Source organism: Staurois parvus, unplaced genomic scaffold (genome assembly GCF_062004578.1).
Source record: "Staurois parvus isolate SC_StPar_1 unplaced genomic scaffold, SC_StPar_1.0 ptg001270l, whole genome shotgun sequence".
Classification (NCBI taxonomy): domain Eukaryota; kingdom Metazoa; phylum Chordata; class Amphibia; order Anura; family Ranidae; genus Staurois; species Staurois parvus.
In genome coordinates, this window is record NW_028319066.1 from 400,590 (window position 1) to 416,802 (window position 16,213).

The window sequence follows — 16,213 nt, forward strand, 5'->3', positions numbered from 1 at the left end:
GCCAACCTTCCAACCCCCTCCCTCCCCCCCATTTCCCACCCTGCCAACCTTCCAACCCCCTCCCTCCCCCCTCCCCTCCCCCCTCTTTTTAGGCCTAACATTTGCCTACTAATCATTTATGGATTAAAAATCCACCTTTGATTTGATCCTTGGGCTAAAACTCCGTCCATGGACGACTTTCCCCTTGACTAACCTCCCCATAACCTCCCAAGCCCCACCTGGATATTATCACCGGCAGAAAAGAGAGAGAGAGAAAAAAAATGAAAAAAAAAGAAGAAAAAATCCATAATGAAGGCAATAAAGTGGGGGTAGGTGGCGAGAGGAGAAGAAGGAGATAAAAAAAAAAAAAAAAAAAAAAAAAAAAAAAACAACACACACCTCTCTCTTCCTCCATCCCTCTCGCCCCCTCCACCTCCTCCCCCTCACAAATTGCCAGTCCTCTTTTCTCTTCGCTCTACTTTCTCATCGTTCTTCTTCCCAGCCAGGGATTTCCATTCTTTGAATTTTTAAACTGTCACAAAAATTTTTCATATCTTCTGGAAACCTAAGGTATGCTGTAGTCCCATTTTTCCATCCTATTAGGCATTCGGGAGTCCCCCATCTATATTGCACCTTTTGTTCTTTCAACCTTTTCAATAGGGGTCTCAAAGTTCTCCTTCTCCACAAAGTCTCTGGCGCCAGATCCGCGTATATCTGTATGTCTCCTCCTTCATATTTAATTACTGATTTTCCCTTAGTCTTCCTCCAGATTTTTTCTTTGTCCCGAAATTCATAAAATTTGACAATTATATCTCTCGGCCTTTCCTTCCCCAGGTTTCTCAGGATTTTCCCTTTTCTAAAGGTTCCTTCTATTTTAGAGCTTTCCATTTCAGAGCTGTCTGTTATAATGTTAAATATTTTGCAAACCACCTCTTGCAAGCTTTCTCCCTTTAGGTCTTCTGAAACTCCACGTATCAAGATGTTTCTTTTCCTATCTTTATTTTCTTGTATCTCAGCCTTATATAGCAGTTTTTCCTGGACCTTCCCTATATTAATTAGTTCTTTTTCAAGTTCGGAGATAGCCTGGGTCTGACCTTTAACTTTCTCCTCCGTTTCCTCAATTCTCTCCAAGAGGTGCCCCAGATCACTGCGAATGTTTACCATTTCTTGTTTTATTGTTTTCTCCAGTTCTTTAAACATTTCTGCCATTTCCTTTTTGTTAGGTATTTGTAGGTCTTTTTCCACCTCTGTATTGCCTGATATTTGCTGGTTACTGGTGTCCGGGCCTATTGATACTCTAGGGCTTCTTTCCATACTAAGGTCTGCTTCTCCTTTTTCAGATCTGCTCTGAGGTCTTTCTGGGGTTACGTTTCCTTGGGATGTGTATTTTTTAATTGTGCCAGTCTGGGACCCTTTAAGCCCACTTCCTTTTACATTTTTGTTTTTCATTTTTCTCTGTGGCACTTATCCTTCTTATAGTCCTTTATAAGTTTGTAGGTAGGGCGGGAAATTATTTCTTAAATCTTTCAAGTCTCTGCTCTGTCCCCCTGCTGGTTTTTTCTCCTTCTCTTCTCCTCCTCCTCCTCCTTCCCCCCTCTCCCCCTTCTTCTCCCCGAGCCTCTCCTCTTCTCTCTGCGTACCTCTTCCACTTTTTATACAGTCTCTAGGGGTCCCCCATTCTTATACACACTTTTTAGAGGTCAGCATGATAGATCTTCAAAAAATGCTATTCATAAGTGTCACTCACCCTCCTCCTATGTCTTCTTCCAGTGAGTGCCTTTTCGGTCGATTCCTCTGAGGATCTGTTCATGGGGGGGAACTCCCCAGGGTCTCTTCAGACTCCTTGTCCAGGTCTCAGTAGTTCTCTTTTCTCCTGCTTTTAGGCTCCAGGGTTACTAGGGGGGTAGGGGGAGAGTGGGAGAGTGTGAGAGTGTGTCGGCCCCCGGCAAACAGGTCAGCGCTGCTCTCTCTCCACAAAACGCCGGCCGGCCGGCTTCCCGGTCTCCCAGAGGTGCTTTGCGGCCGGTCACGTGATCGCGCCGGCCCCTCTTGTCTCCCAGCGTCCAGGGACTCTCTCTTCCTCAATCGCCAGCTGCTCCTTTCCCCTCCCTCACCCGCATCAGTCTCTCCTCCGCCGGGAGCCGTCAGACCGGGTAAGTCCCCCACCGCTAGGCTCTAACATACTTCAGGGGATAAGCTTGGAGGCCTGGGGAGGTCAGACCACGGAGCTCCGTCCACGAGCTCCTACATTGCCGCCATGTTCAGGCTCCGCCCCCCCCCCAGCCTCTGACTGTTAATATTAGGATATTAGGAATGAGATTTGATGAAGTCACTACTGTACTGCCTATTGATCTCCTTGCTGGAGAGGAATCGGTACCTGAGGACCTGAAGTGCAAGGATCTCCCTGCTTCTGCTTCATTTATTCTGTGGGTATGTTCTTCCTCCACCTCTCCTGCTGTCTATTAAAGATCCCCACACCAGTCATCAGGGGGACAGCTCTGACATGAGGAAAACAAAACCCTTTGCTTTTTCCAAGATGGCTGGGCTGCCTCCACTTAGCGACACAATGCAAAATAAGGCATGGTAAGCCAGTAATGCTAAAAAAGATCAGCTGCAGGAAGACCACAGGCAATGCTGGTGCCTATTTCTTTGCTCCCTGTCTGCCTTTTCTGGGCAGTTTCTGTAGTACAAGTATTTTTTGTTGTTGGGTAATAGTCATGTGCCATGGTGGAGGGCACACTATACAGTAACTTCTAGACCAAGCCTTGAACAATATGAATCATTTGCAATTAAATTTGCAAATGCTGCAGAAGATTTTGTTTCTTTAAAGCTGGCATGAGTCCACCACAGCTTAACCAAAGCCTAAGAGCAATTCTGCAGAACGATTCACCCACAAAATTTTCACACCTATAGCTGTTTCCTGGGCAAGTCAGTAATCTGAACTGGTTAGAATTTTGGTGCACATAAAAATGCATCTGTAAATCTGAGACTCCTATTTTTCATCAATTTACTGTTTTTTTATTGTCTACATAAGAAGCAGTCACACTGTACTATATGTTTTCTCACAGGATTCCCAAATGCAAATTCTGAGGACGGTCGGCTTTTTACAAGACAGCAAAAGTTAAATTATTGTTACCCTTTAAAAACTTTTTGGGGTGTATTTATACTTACAACAAACTTTCACTGGTGGTGTATCAATCACTGTCATTTAAAATGCATACACCCGGAAGATTCATCCACAGTGAATGTTGGGTAAGGCTAGGTTAACATATGTGCAGGTGGTGCAGCAGCAGATCCACACAAAAATCCGTGCAGCCGCACCATCCACACAGAAGAATGCGGACCCGCGGGTGGGTGCCATTAGTTCTAATGGCACGCCACCCACACTGGGAAACGCAACCGTACTGAGAACCGAGAAGTGCAAGGAATTCTTCCCTGCGTGTCCCAGGGAACAGGAGTCCATTGAAATGAATGGGCTCTCATGCCCAAACAAAACACGGCCCTCACGGCCGCATATATGTGAACCGGGGGTAAATGTTAGGTTCATTGCTTTATAATAAGTGCCAGCTGTGTTAATTTACTGTGTCAGTTCCAAGCCATCCAGATCTTTGTTAGTAGTAATGGTGGCACCAGACCAAATCAGGACTGGTGGTGATATTAGCGGATTTGCCTGTGGACAGCTTTTGGGTTTTAATCTAGGCTGCTCTCAAAAGTAAATGCTCCTGGAGGGCCTTCATGGCTCTGGGTGAGAACAAAATTTAGGAACACCCCGCATAATAGATCAGGAGCCAAGAAGTTCAGGATTTTGTCATTTTTATTTGCTTAACATATCCAAAGAACATGCTAATGTGTTTCAGGGGTCTTAGGTTCCCCTCTTTCTTCTGAAAGACTTAAAGATGGAACATTCTAAGATCCATAAAATGCGCTGGGTTTCTTCTTGTGCCAACTGGTATTGTAACTGTAATCAGGGGTGTATTTACCACAAGGCGAACAAGGCATTTGCCTAGGGTGGCATCTTTCAGGGGGGCAGCAGCATTTTTCAGGGGGGCAGCGGCATTTTTCAGGGGGGCAGCACCTCCCCCCCCCAAAAGAAGGGATAGAAGAAGGGACACAAGCAGCACAGGGACCAGGTGGGATCTGAGAGAGGCTGCGGGCTGCTTAATGGTGTATGCAGAGCCTGACTCTTGTTCCCGGGGATGTCTGGAGCTGTGAAGGTGAGTGTCTTCTCTCTTTCACAGGGGTGGGGGTTTGCCAGTATATGGGGGGAGGTGGTAGTGGAAGTCTCTCTCGGGTGGGGGGCTGGGGTTTTGTTGGCCAATGTCAGGCTCTCTTCGTAGGGGAAGGGGGGTGTTGGTTGGTGTCAGAGTCTCTCCGTGGGGGGCGATTTTTTGTGTGGCCTAGGGCAGCACAAAACCTAAATACACCACTGACTGTAATATCTGCCTTCATTTTGTAAAGCGCTGCGCAAACTGTTGGCGCGATATAAATCTTGTATAATAATAATATTGCTGCACAGATAAGATTGGAAATTTGTTCTAATGAATATAGAATCCTCCTTTATGGAGGTAAATCTGTTATGAAAGTATGGTGTATGTGGACCTAGTTCTAGTCCTAGGCTGCTTCCTCTTTGATATAGATAGACAAATCACTCATCAGATGCTCATCTCTTGGGTGTGTGGTTCGGTGTGTCCTAGTACAACTGTCCATCTTGCTTCAAAATTTGTTTTAAACTATACCTTGATTAGGAGGATCAGGCACATCCAACACATTTCGGGGAAAGGCCTCTCCCTTCTTCAGGGCTTGAACAATGGTTTGCAATAGAAGCAAAATGGAATCCACTAGAAGGCATTTGAAAGGCTAGGTTGATGCTAGAATACTCAGAATGTCCTGCAGCCATGTGGCCAGCTGACTGGATCCCCCAGCTCTGGAATAAAAGAAATGGTTTTAGAAAAGGTCATGTGCTGTGTCATCGGGGCAGGACTTGGGTGTTTCTCAGTGTCATATTAGTGAATATTATCAGCTATGAACATCACGTGCCTCAAACCTATCCCTTTGTCTTTTCTCTTTTAGGATAAAGTCTACACTAAGGCTCTGGTTACCCAAATATCTATGTGAAGAGTACCCCAATGTAAAGAACAGTGTAGCAGTGCAGTTCCTACAGGTAATTGTGTTATATTCAGTTACGTTTAGAGATTAAATTTGTCAGTATGAACAGATCTGCCAGAAATTTCATATCCCACTTGTATGGTAGTCTCGCTGCATACTGTGCTGACAACACCGCCTTTGCTGCACTGAAATCCCAAGCAGTGTTGTCAGCCCTGCCTGCATTCTCCCTTCTAGACTACAGGACATCTCTCCTTTCCTCATCTTCATGAAATATGGGAAAGATGTTTCATAGTCTGGCAGAGGATAACAGGACTGATAACACTGCTTGAGATTTCAGTACAGCAAAGTGCACAGAAAGTCATCCGCTCACAAGAATTCTGCAAGATCAACAGGTATTTTCAGTACTTGCAGCTTTTTATAAAGAATACCAAATGGGGAAACGTGCTTGTGTTAGCGAGAGATACTGAATATGTTTATTTATTTTGCCCAGACATTTAAAGCAAGTGGATATAGCCGCCAGGCAATTGGTATTTACCAAAGTAGATCAGTAATGGCGGTCTTCATATTTCTTTCTTTACAGGTTTAATTTAGAGTGATTGTAAAGGATCAAATTGTATTTTTTTTAAAAATAACAAACATGTTATACTTACCTGCTCTTTGAGAATGGTTTTCCACAGAGGATCCCCGATCCACCTCCTCTGCGGTCCACTGCTGGAGCTCCTGGCTCCTCCAACCTAGCGAGTGTCCACCATAGCAAGCTGCTTGCCATGGGGACACTCATGTGGGCTCACTCCCCAGCCAGCTCAGCCTCTCCCCCTCCTCACTGGCTGTGATCGACAGCAGCGGGAGGCAATGGCTTCCACTTACAGTGTCTGAGCCAATGAGGAGGGAGAGAGCCGAGAGAGCCTCTGCTTTCATGCACAGCACTGGATCTTTCCTCCACCCCAGAAAAAGGTAGCACAATCTTCTTTACAATGTCTTCACAATGTCTTTTTATACTCTAGCATTAAAGGTACCCTTCACTATAAACACCTGAGCTCAATAATTGAAGGGAAGTTTAAAACCTTTTGGATACATAATTGAAGGGATGTAATATTTTTACTAAATTCCCTTTGGCTGTAGCCAGCCTATCTGTACCTCACCAGGAGTAATGTCTAAGTATAGAGTGTATTTACTCTGACACTTGCTGTTTGAGTTTGCTCCAGCAGGGTGTGCTAGAGTGGTACCATTTTGTGTTATGAATGTTTAATGACCTAGACCTAGTCAATCAGTGGGTTCAGAGGGCCATGTGATGTGTATTGGGGGAACTGTTAAATATTTGGGCCACTTCCTGTTCTGTCTTTTCTCTCATGTACTTCTGCTCTGTGAGGATGTCACTGTGAAAGATATATGTTTGTCTCTCCAGGCCTTTGGGCCTAGGGGGTGGAAAGAATGAGGAATCTTCCCTTCTTGGAAGGTATTTTTGAAGATGCTGACTGCTGGAGTCCAAAAAGAGTGCCTGGCATGGCCTTGAGAAAAAAACTGTGATTGCCCCCCCCCCAAATAGTGATGTAGTGAGTGACTGGTTGTGTGGAAATCATACATAGGAACATTTTCTTGTTCTTCTTCCTTGGAACATAAAGATTGAGATACCACTTGAACCTCAACTGCCAAGGTACAAAGCTCTGGCCAGCCAGCCAGCCAGCATAGTCTGTGTTCAAAACTTTGTCAGAGATGAGGGTTTAAGGAGGCATTAAAGTCTAGTCTGGTGACCATCCATGTTTTGAGGGTATCCCAATTCACCCCTGAACCATCTTCCCATATTGCAATCTGCAATAAACCAGTTCTTGTTCTAAGCTAAGTAAAGTTACTGGCCCTCATCTTATTTTCACTTAAAGTAAAGAACGACGCCTAAGATTGAATGTGCCTGGGATATTTTTGCCATGTAAGAGTGCTTAGGACATTCGCAATGTAGCTGTTGGTCATATTTATTAAAGATCAGTACCACTAGCGCTACATAGTATATATTAGAATGACATGCTAATATCTTTCTGATTAAACTGCGTGGCCAATCCTTTCTTTTGAAGAATAGAAAGAGCCTTAACCCCCAGAGGAAGTTCCTTCAAAATCAAAAAGAACATAGAAACTCCATATAGATCCCAGGAGTAGGAGTTGGGCCTAGAACCCCATAACTGCAAAGCATCGTATCACTAAGTCTGTAATTAAGCTTGTTATGCACTGAAATAATATGTTATTATATATCAATGCAGGAGAAACGTCAGGAATCCGCCTCCTTGCTCAACCCATCGTACAATGACCCAGAAATCACAGATGTACAGGAAGCCCTACAGCTTAAGTATGCCGCTATCATCCCGGAGGCACCTGAGGCTCACTCACTTCTTATAACCACAACAGATAATATGGTGGAGCTTGTGGATGAGGTTGATTCACTTAGGACAACAACAGATGACAATATGGTGAAGAACATGGCTAAGGTTGGCCCACCTCTTCAAACCAATGCACATAATATGAGAGAGCAAACATCTGGCTACCGCCCAACAGATGACGATATGGTGGAGCACACGGCCAAGGTTGACCCACCTTTTCAGACCAAAATGGATAATATGACAGAACACATGTCTGGCTATCGCCCGCAAGCTGCCCAATCAAACATCCAGAGTCAGGATTCATACTGCAGTCCCTTCCATTTGCTGGACATTCAGAGAGAAGCTCTAAGACCAGATGGCCCAACTGATGGCTCAGAAAGGAATAACACCTTCCAGGTGGATTTCAGTTTGTTCCAAGGGATGGATCTGCAGGTACTTAATGAAGGAGCACTGGAGGATGACTCTACTTCCTTGCAGGTGGCAGCCAGTATGGCTGCATGGAGTGAGCATCAGATGTGCAGCAAAATCACAGAAATGGCAGATATTCTAAACAGTCAGCTAAATTGCCATTTACCACTGGACCACGGAGGATTACAGGATACAAATCCATACTTTCCACAAATCTTTGCAAGGGGAACATAATATGTGTGGTGTATTGTTCTCATCAGACAGGTTTAGAGAGACTGTCAAGGAAACCTAAGAGAATATGGAGGTTGCTATTTCTGAAATGTCTAGTTGCCTGGCTTTCATGATTATACTCCTGCTTCACTACTTTGACTCACTGATCTACAAGAAGTATGCAGATCAGAAGCCTTGACCTCATTGACTTTCTGATTTGGATCCTTGTTCCAGGTCAGTGACTCACAAAGTATTGAAAAGGGGTGAGTGAAAACGAGAGTTTTCATTTCACTAACGTTTCTATGAAAATTGGGAGATTTCGATCAATGAAGACAATGGAAGGAAGTGAGATGAACTCTCCAACAGCAAACTTCAACAAATTAAAAATGCTTTTCTTTAGCAATGTGTAGAAAAACCTTCAGTGCAATGAGATCTCCTAAATAAATGTGCAGCTAGCATATAATGTGTTCCCACATATAAGAAAGTAAATAAATACAGTAAAAAAATGCAGCTCAACCATAAAAAATTATAATAGTGCTTACAATCTTATACGTGCGTGTATAAATAGGTGATGGTCTAACTGCAGTGTTCATGAGGATCAGTATATACTACTCATGATATCTTCCAATGCATATATATAAACTCCTATAGAGACTGCACAAAACAAGTGCTATAAGTATACCATAGATAGTGCACACAAATACACAATCCTTAATAGTGATATGTCCCTTTAAATCCTTAAATCACATCTCGTGGACCTGTGTGGTATGTCGCGATACATATATACCAGCAAAAAGTGTCAACTGAATACAGTCTCTATAGTGGTGGACCATCCCTTTAAATCCGCTGTATTTAAAGTGAACCAGTGTAATCACCCTGCTGCATAAACGTGTATGGGGCTCCTGTGTCAGCCCTTACTGCTCTTCCACCTCCAACAAAATATTGTGCTCATCTCCAAGTTTGACCCATAATGACAGGTCAAACTGCGCTTTACCCTGTAAACCGGGAGGGTATAATGGTACACAGATCTTCACCACCGTTAGCCAGCACTTTTAAGCAGATCCAGATCGCTCCATATCCATGTAAAAAAAAATGCTCAATATAGTGTAGTATATTCTGCTAAAATCAGCCTTTATTAAAACAATATACAGTCAGGTCCATAAATATTGGGACATTGACACAATTCTAACATTTTTGGCTCTATACACCACCACAATGGATTTGAAATGAAACGAACAAGATGTTCTTTAACTGCAGACTGTCAGCTTTAATTTGAGGGTATTTACATCCAAATCAGGTGAACGGTGTAGGAATTACAACAGTTTGCATATGTGCCTCCCACTTGTTAAGGGACCAAAAGTAATGGGACAATTGGCTTCTTAGCTGTTCCATGGCCAGGTGTGTGTTATTCCCTCATTATCCCAATTACAATGAGCAGATAAAAGGTCCAGAGTTCATTTCAAGTGTGCTATTTGCATTTGGAATCTGTTGCTGTCAACTCTCAAGATGAGATCCAAAGAGCTGTCACTATCAGTGAAGCAAGCCATCATTAGGCTGAAAAAACAAAACAAACCCATCAGAGAGATAGCAAAAACATTAGGCGTGGCCAAAACAACTGTTTGGAACATTCTTAAAAAGAAGGAACGCACCGGTGAGCTCAGCAACACCAAAAGGCCCGGAAGACCACGGAAAACAACTGTGTGGATGACCGAAGAATTCTTTCCCTGGTGAAGAAAACACCCTTCACAACAGTTGGCCAGATCAAGAACACTCTCCAGGAGGTAGGTGTATGTGTGTCAAAGTCAACAATCAAGAGAAGACTTCACCAGAGTGAATACAGAGGGTTCACCACAAGATGGAAACCATTGGTGAGCCTCAAAAACAGGAAGGCCAGATTAGAGTTTGCCAAACGACATCTAAAAAAGCCTTCACAGTTCTGGAACAACATCCTATGGACAGATGAGACCGAGATCAACTTGTACCAGAGTGATGGGAAGAGAAGAGTATGGAGAAGGAAAGGAACTGCTCATGATCCTAAGCATACCACCTCATCAGTGAAGCATGGTGGTGGTAGTGTCATGGCGTGGGCATGTATGGCTGCCAATGGAACTGGTTCTCTTGTATTTATTGATGATGTGACTGCTGACAAAAGCAGCAGGATGAATTCTGAAGTGTTTCGGGAATATTATCTGCTCATATTCAGCCAAATGCTTCACAACTCATTGGACGCCGCTTCACAGTGCAGATGGACAATGACCCAAAGCATACTGCAAAAGCAACCAAAGAGTTTTTTAAGGGAAAGAAGTGGAATGTTATGCAATGGCCAAGTCAATCACCTGACCTGAATCCGATTGAGCATGCATTTCACTTGCTGAAGAGAAAACTGAAGGGAAAATGCCCCAAGATCAAGCAGGAACTGAAGACAGTTGCAGTAGAGGCCTGGCAGAGCATCACCAGGGATGAAACCCAGCGTCTGGTGATGTCTATGCATTCCAGACTTCAGGCTGTAATTGACTGCAAAGGATTTGCAACCAAGTATTAAAAAGTGAAAGTTTGATTTATGATTATTATTCTGTCCCATTACTTTTGGTCCCTTAACAAGTGGGAGGCACATATGCAAACTACACCGTTCACCTGATTTGGATGTAAATACCCTCAAATTAAAGCTGACAGTCTGTAGTTAAAGCACATCTTGTTTGTTTCATTTCAAATCCATTGTGGTGGTGTATAGAGTCAAAAATGTTAGAATTGTGTCAATGTCCCAATATTTATGGATCTGACTGTATGTTCAACTCACATTAAAATGTGTCCTTCTGCGACACTACAGGGTTAAAAACTCACTATACAGTGTTTTCTGCCCAATGTGTATGGAAAATGGCGGCACGTGGACTTCCAATTAACGGCTTGTTTCATGTGCGTACCCTACGTGTTACGTCACATCACGTGAATTCATCAGTAGAGTAGAGAAATTTTAGAATCCCATAATTGTCTGTGTTCCTGTTTCAGAGTTTTCCTCTATTCCTGTCTGGTGAAAATGTTGTCATCAGGACATTCCTGTGAAGGGAAATCTCTCTAATGAAGCCTCTAATGCAGGGCTGTCAAACTTAATTTCATCTCGGGCTACATCAGCATTATGGTTGCCCTCAAAGGGCTGGTTGTATCTGCAAGATAGACGGTATATACGAGTGCAGAATTCAGGAGTATGCGGCATACAGAGTGCAGGGTTTAGGGGTGCGCTACGTACAGATTGCAGAGATCCGATGTATAGAGTTCAGGAGTATGCTATGTACAGAGTGCAGAAATAAATATTAACCAAAACCGGTCGGAGGTGTTTTTAGGAAGGTCTGGGGCTTTTAAAAACAAAAAGTGCCTTTATGGCGACGTAAACGTTTAATATTTTTACCATTGCGCTGTTTATCTCCTTCTCATCTCCCTGCCTGTCTCCAGCACCGCACCCGGGACTAGCGGGGAGGAGAGAGATGTAGGTGAGTGGGTGCACTGGACACCCTAGCTGCCATTGTGCTACATGCTGGGTGTACAGTGCGCTCCCATGCCTTTAAGGAGGGGTGGGCTCCCTCAGGTCCACCTGCCCTTGGTCTATCCATTAAATACATGTGCCTCTACTATGGGGGCTCTCAAAATTTGTAGAGTTAGGACTACAAAATATCGGGCTGCCGTGACAAGGCTCTGTAGCCCTGTTTTTACGCATATGTTAGACAGGTTAATTCGGTTGTTGGCAAGCTGGCTGGCAAGTTGACCTGGAACTTTTTTTCTCCTTTTTTTTGACATGCATTGCCCGTTTGTGTGTCCTTGCTGCAAAAGCCAGTTATAGACTGGGGCAGTGACCACTTTTTGTACAGGAGAGAGACCTTGCAGTGTAATGAACACTGATTGGGTGCTCATCAGAAAAGGGGAGTGTCTGGCTTATCCTTTATTCCTTTCACCATCAGAGCCGTTTTTGCACATGTTCAAAAAAATAATTTTAGGCCTGAAGATTACACAACACCCCCCCCCCCATATTATATATTTTCTGAAAGCAGAGATCTTAGAGAATAAAATTGTGGTAGTTCCAATTTTTTATGTCACACGATCTTATCACAAAGGTCTAGGAAACGCAAAATTTCAGTAAAAAAATACACTTAAATTAATTTTAAGGCAGAAAAAAGCATAAAATTACCCAATTTATTAGCAAAAAATAAAAGATGAGGTTGCCACGAGTAAATAGATATCCAACATGTCAAACCTTAAATTTGCGTGCACTTGTGAAATGCTGACAAACTTTAGGACCCTATATTTTCTATAGGCGACTTTTGAAGCCCCTTATATGCCATCAGTATAGTGTACGGAGGAGGTCTGGTGCTAGAAATATTGCTCTCATTCTGGCGTGCACAGCAATATATAGCATGTGTATCGAAATCAACATTTTCTTTCATTCATAGGCACCCCAGCGTAGTATGCTATAACATTTGTATATGTGGGGGTAGGGAGCCTCAACATTTTTTTTTTTAGGGGGGGGGGTTGTGTTTTTGGGTGTAACTTTAATTTTTTACAATTTAAAAAAAAAAATGTTTACTTTTTTTTTCATCTCATAGGGGACAAAAAGGGCTAAAGGTTAAAAAAAACCTACTTTCCCGGCGCCCAGAACTACATGCCCCGGAAGTCGGGCAATATAAATTGAACATCTCTGATCTCCTTTATTTAAACCTACCAATCCTGCTAGTGAAACACTTACTATCCTAGAGTCAGAAGCTGGGGTGCTACTACCCAGTCACATATCCGGCACTCACCGTACCTGACTAGCGGCCTCCAACCGCAGGAACAGGAGAACTCACTCTATTGTATCTATGGAGGAGCAGGCTTGTCACACTAGCAGGGGCGTATTTACCACAAGGCAAACAAGCATTTGCCTAGGGTGGCATTTTTCATGGGGGCAGCGTCATTTTGCAGGGGGGGACAGTGCTGCCCCCTGGAAGAGATGGAAGAAGGGACACATTCAGCATGGGGACCAGGTGGGATCTGAGAGAGGCTGCAGGCTGCTTGATGGTGTATGCAGAGCCTGACTCTTGTTCCCGGGGATGTCCGGAGTTGTGAAGATGAGTGTCTTCTCTCTCTCGCTGGTGGGGGGGGGGGGTCAGTGTATGGGGGGGCGGTGGTAGTGGAAGGCTCTCTCAGGTGGGGTAGAGGGCTGAGGTGTTGTTGGTCAATGTCAGGCTCCCTTTGTCGGGGAGGGGGATATTGGTTGGTGTCATGGTTTCTCCTGGGGAGAATCGTTGAGCCGATTTTTGTGTTGCCTATGGCAGCACGAAACCTAAATACACCACTGCACACTAGGGCAGGATGTGTGTTACTGGCAAGAACAGCAGGTATATATAAAGGACTACAGAACACCTTCCACTATACCAGGGGTAGGCAACCTGCGGCTCTCCAACTGTTGCAGGACTACAAGTACCATCATGCCTCTGCAAGCCATAGCTGTAACTGTCAATTTTGCAATGTCTCATGGGAAATGTAGTTCCACAACAGCTAGAGAGCCACAGGTTGCCTACCCCTGCACTATACCCTATACCCTTCTCTATAATATGGGTTGAAGTGTTCTGTAGTCCACAGAGAGAACTGGGAGAAATCCCAAGTGAGAACATTCAAGCCAGGCATAGAGCGCAGAAAACGATCAGCTCATTGGGTTTAGCAGGTATTGAACAGATAAAACAAAACACTTTTCAATGATACAGTATATTTAACAGATCAAAATGACAGCAAATATGTTAATTGTTAGGATTTACATACACTACAATTTATTTGCCATTCGCTGCATTAAAAAGCAATTTCTTATATTTGCTGGGATCTTTCTTTAACGTACCTTTTTTTGTTAACATGACAAACCCTCTCCTGTTTTATTAATGAGTGTGTAGAGACGTGTGAGCCTTTTACAAGAAACCAAAGAGCTTCAACAACTGTGAAACCCAAAGTAAATACGCAAGTGAAAACGAATGTTTTGCGGTCGCAAGACGTAGATGAAATAGGAACGGAATGCATGGCGAGTTAAAAGAGAAGTCTAATTTGAGAGTCTTTTTTTTGGGTAGCTCAGGAAGGAAGTGGTACACCTCGCAAATGAAATGCAAAAGCTGCAACAATGTAACCTGTTCATGGCATAATACATACACAAATGGGAATATACTACAACATTTTATTTACTGCAGGGTGTTTCCGATACATGGTGGAGCCAAAGGCAAAAGTTGCCTGCACACATGAGATTTTCACTGTCTGATTGCTGTAGCCATACTTTTTTAGTTTTGTATAGAGAGGTGAGGGGTTAGACCAGTGGTAGTCCCATTTTTTAATAGATGGGGGCCTGGAGTGTGGCCCCTGACATCACTAAAGGACCACAAGTATGATTTAGTGAAGGCTGTCAGAAACTGCATGCATTCAACAGAAAACAGTCAAACACTACGGGCTTGTTACAAGAACTGGTTAGAGACTACAGACTTGCTGCAGGAGATGGTCAGAGACTGTGAACATGCTTTAGGAGATGGAGACTGGGGGCATGCCTCAAGAGACATTGGGGTTCATTTACTAAAGGCAAATAGACTGTGCACTTTGCAAAGTTCAGTTGCACTCTACAAGTGCAGTTGCTCCAGAGTTTAGTAAATGAGGCAAAGCTTCACTTTTGCAAAGAATACCCAATCACATGCAAGGAAAATTAAAAAAAAGAAGCATTTTTGCTTGCACATGATTGGCTGATGGAAGTCAGCAAAGCTTCTGCCCATTTACCAAGCTCTGGAGCAACTGCTTTTGCAGTGTGCAACTGCACTTTGCAAAGTGCACAGATTATTTGCCTTTAGTAAATCAACCCCATAGATGCTGCCAGTAAGGCAAAGTAGGGTGGCCTCCTTAGACAGTACTGGGTGGTGGTCAGCACTGAGACTGGAGTGTCCATAGCTGTTTGCTAGGACAATGGCAGCTAGACTGCACAGTCTATTAGTTGTTATGGCACAGGTAACTGCCTGCACCATAACAACCAATGACGCAGCTGCTTGCATCCTAGCAAACAATGAAACTCAGCATCATTGGTTGAGAGGACACTGCCCACAGTGTCACTGCTTGCTGTGACGGGAGTCACTTTGGGTGGGGGGCCCATGGGACACAGCTCACTTTGGAGAGGTGGGGAGACCGCTGTCTCAGCTCCCCATATCCCTATTATGTGTAAGTCACCCTGTGCCTGTTAGGGGTACAGGGTGATCTGTCCTAATATTGTGTAGACATGTCTAGGAGATAGGTGGGGTGGGGGTTGTGGATTGTTTGGTGTTGTGTGGCTGCATCCCATTGTTATATTGTGTGTCTTGTTTGGGATCAAACTATTATGGGATGTATGTGTTTATGTGTATTCGCTTAGTGGGGGGGGGGGGGGTCTCCAGCAGCCCTCCCTCCTGATGGGACTGTCTGCTGGTGTGAAGTTTGAATACCTGTGTTTCTCTTGTTACTAAATGTAGATTGCCCCACCCTGTGTCATTATGCAGGGATGGGGGATTGTCCACTTAGTGTATATATCTTGTATCTGTGTTCAAATAAACTGGTCTACCTTCTGGTTTACTTCAAATCTGGTGTCGGCTGGATCTTGGGGAAACAATAGCCAGATTCACTGGTCTCGTGTTCCAGAGCCTGAGGAGCAGCTTCTTGACGGAGATACCCAGTCGTGGGTGTCTAGGGTCCATTACACTTGCCATACCAGCATCTTAGAAAAACAAGAGGAGTGGAAAATGGGATGGGGTGGGGGTAGTGGCAGTCAGTGAGGATCAAAAATGGTTGCCTAAAGTGGTAATTAACTAAGACATGCTCCTGCATAGACAAACATGTTACATAAGACTACTATAAATCAGTGTTAATGTACAACAGTAGGGACCCCAAGGGCCACAAAAAGGACATTCTGTCAAGTTTTAATTGCTGACTGTGTCTCTTCTGGGGAGATTCACCACTCTTTTTGTCCTGGTTACTATTACAGCAAGACAGAAATTGAGAGGAAATTCAAAATTGTAGAGTTGCCACCAGAGCAAGAGGTGAGAGGCAATCATCCAATCGGGACAAATATTCTGGTACCAACTGTCTAGGACGAAATGCCCCCCAACTTTGAGGAGATTTCCTTCTATTTC

General features: G+C 43.9%; 1 protein-coding gene across 1 annotated transcript in view; it reads left to right on the forward strand.

Annotated features, from left to right (window-relative positions):
• The window catches only part of LOC149437676 (interleukin-12 receptor subunit beta-2-like), a 90,872-nt gene extending 81,673 nt beyond the window's left edge, over positions 1–9,199 (forward strand). Inside the window, exons 14-15 of the mRNA XM_089660737.1 lie at positions 5,050–5,140; positions 7,335–9,199. Coding sequence (XP_089516863.1) covers positions 5,050–5,140; positions 7,335–8,093 — 850 coding nt within the window. The 3' untranslated portion in view covers positions 8,094–9,199. The remainder of the gene's footprint in view (positions 1–5,049; positions 5,141–7,334) is intronic.
• Positions 9,200–16,213: the final 7,014 nt, after the last annotated feature.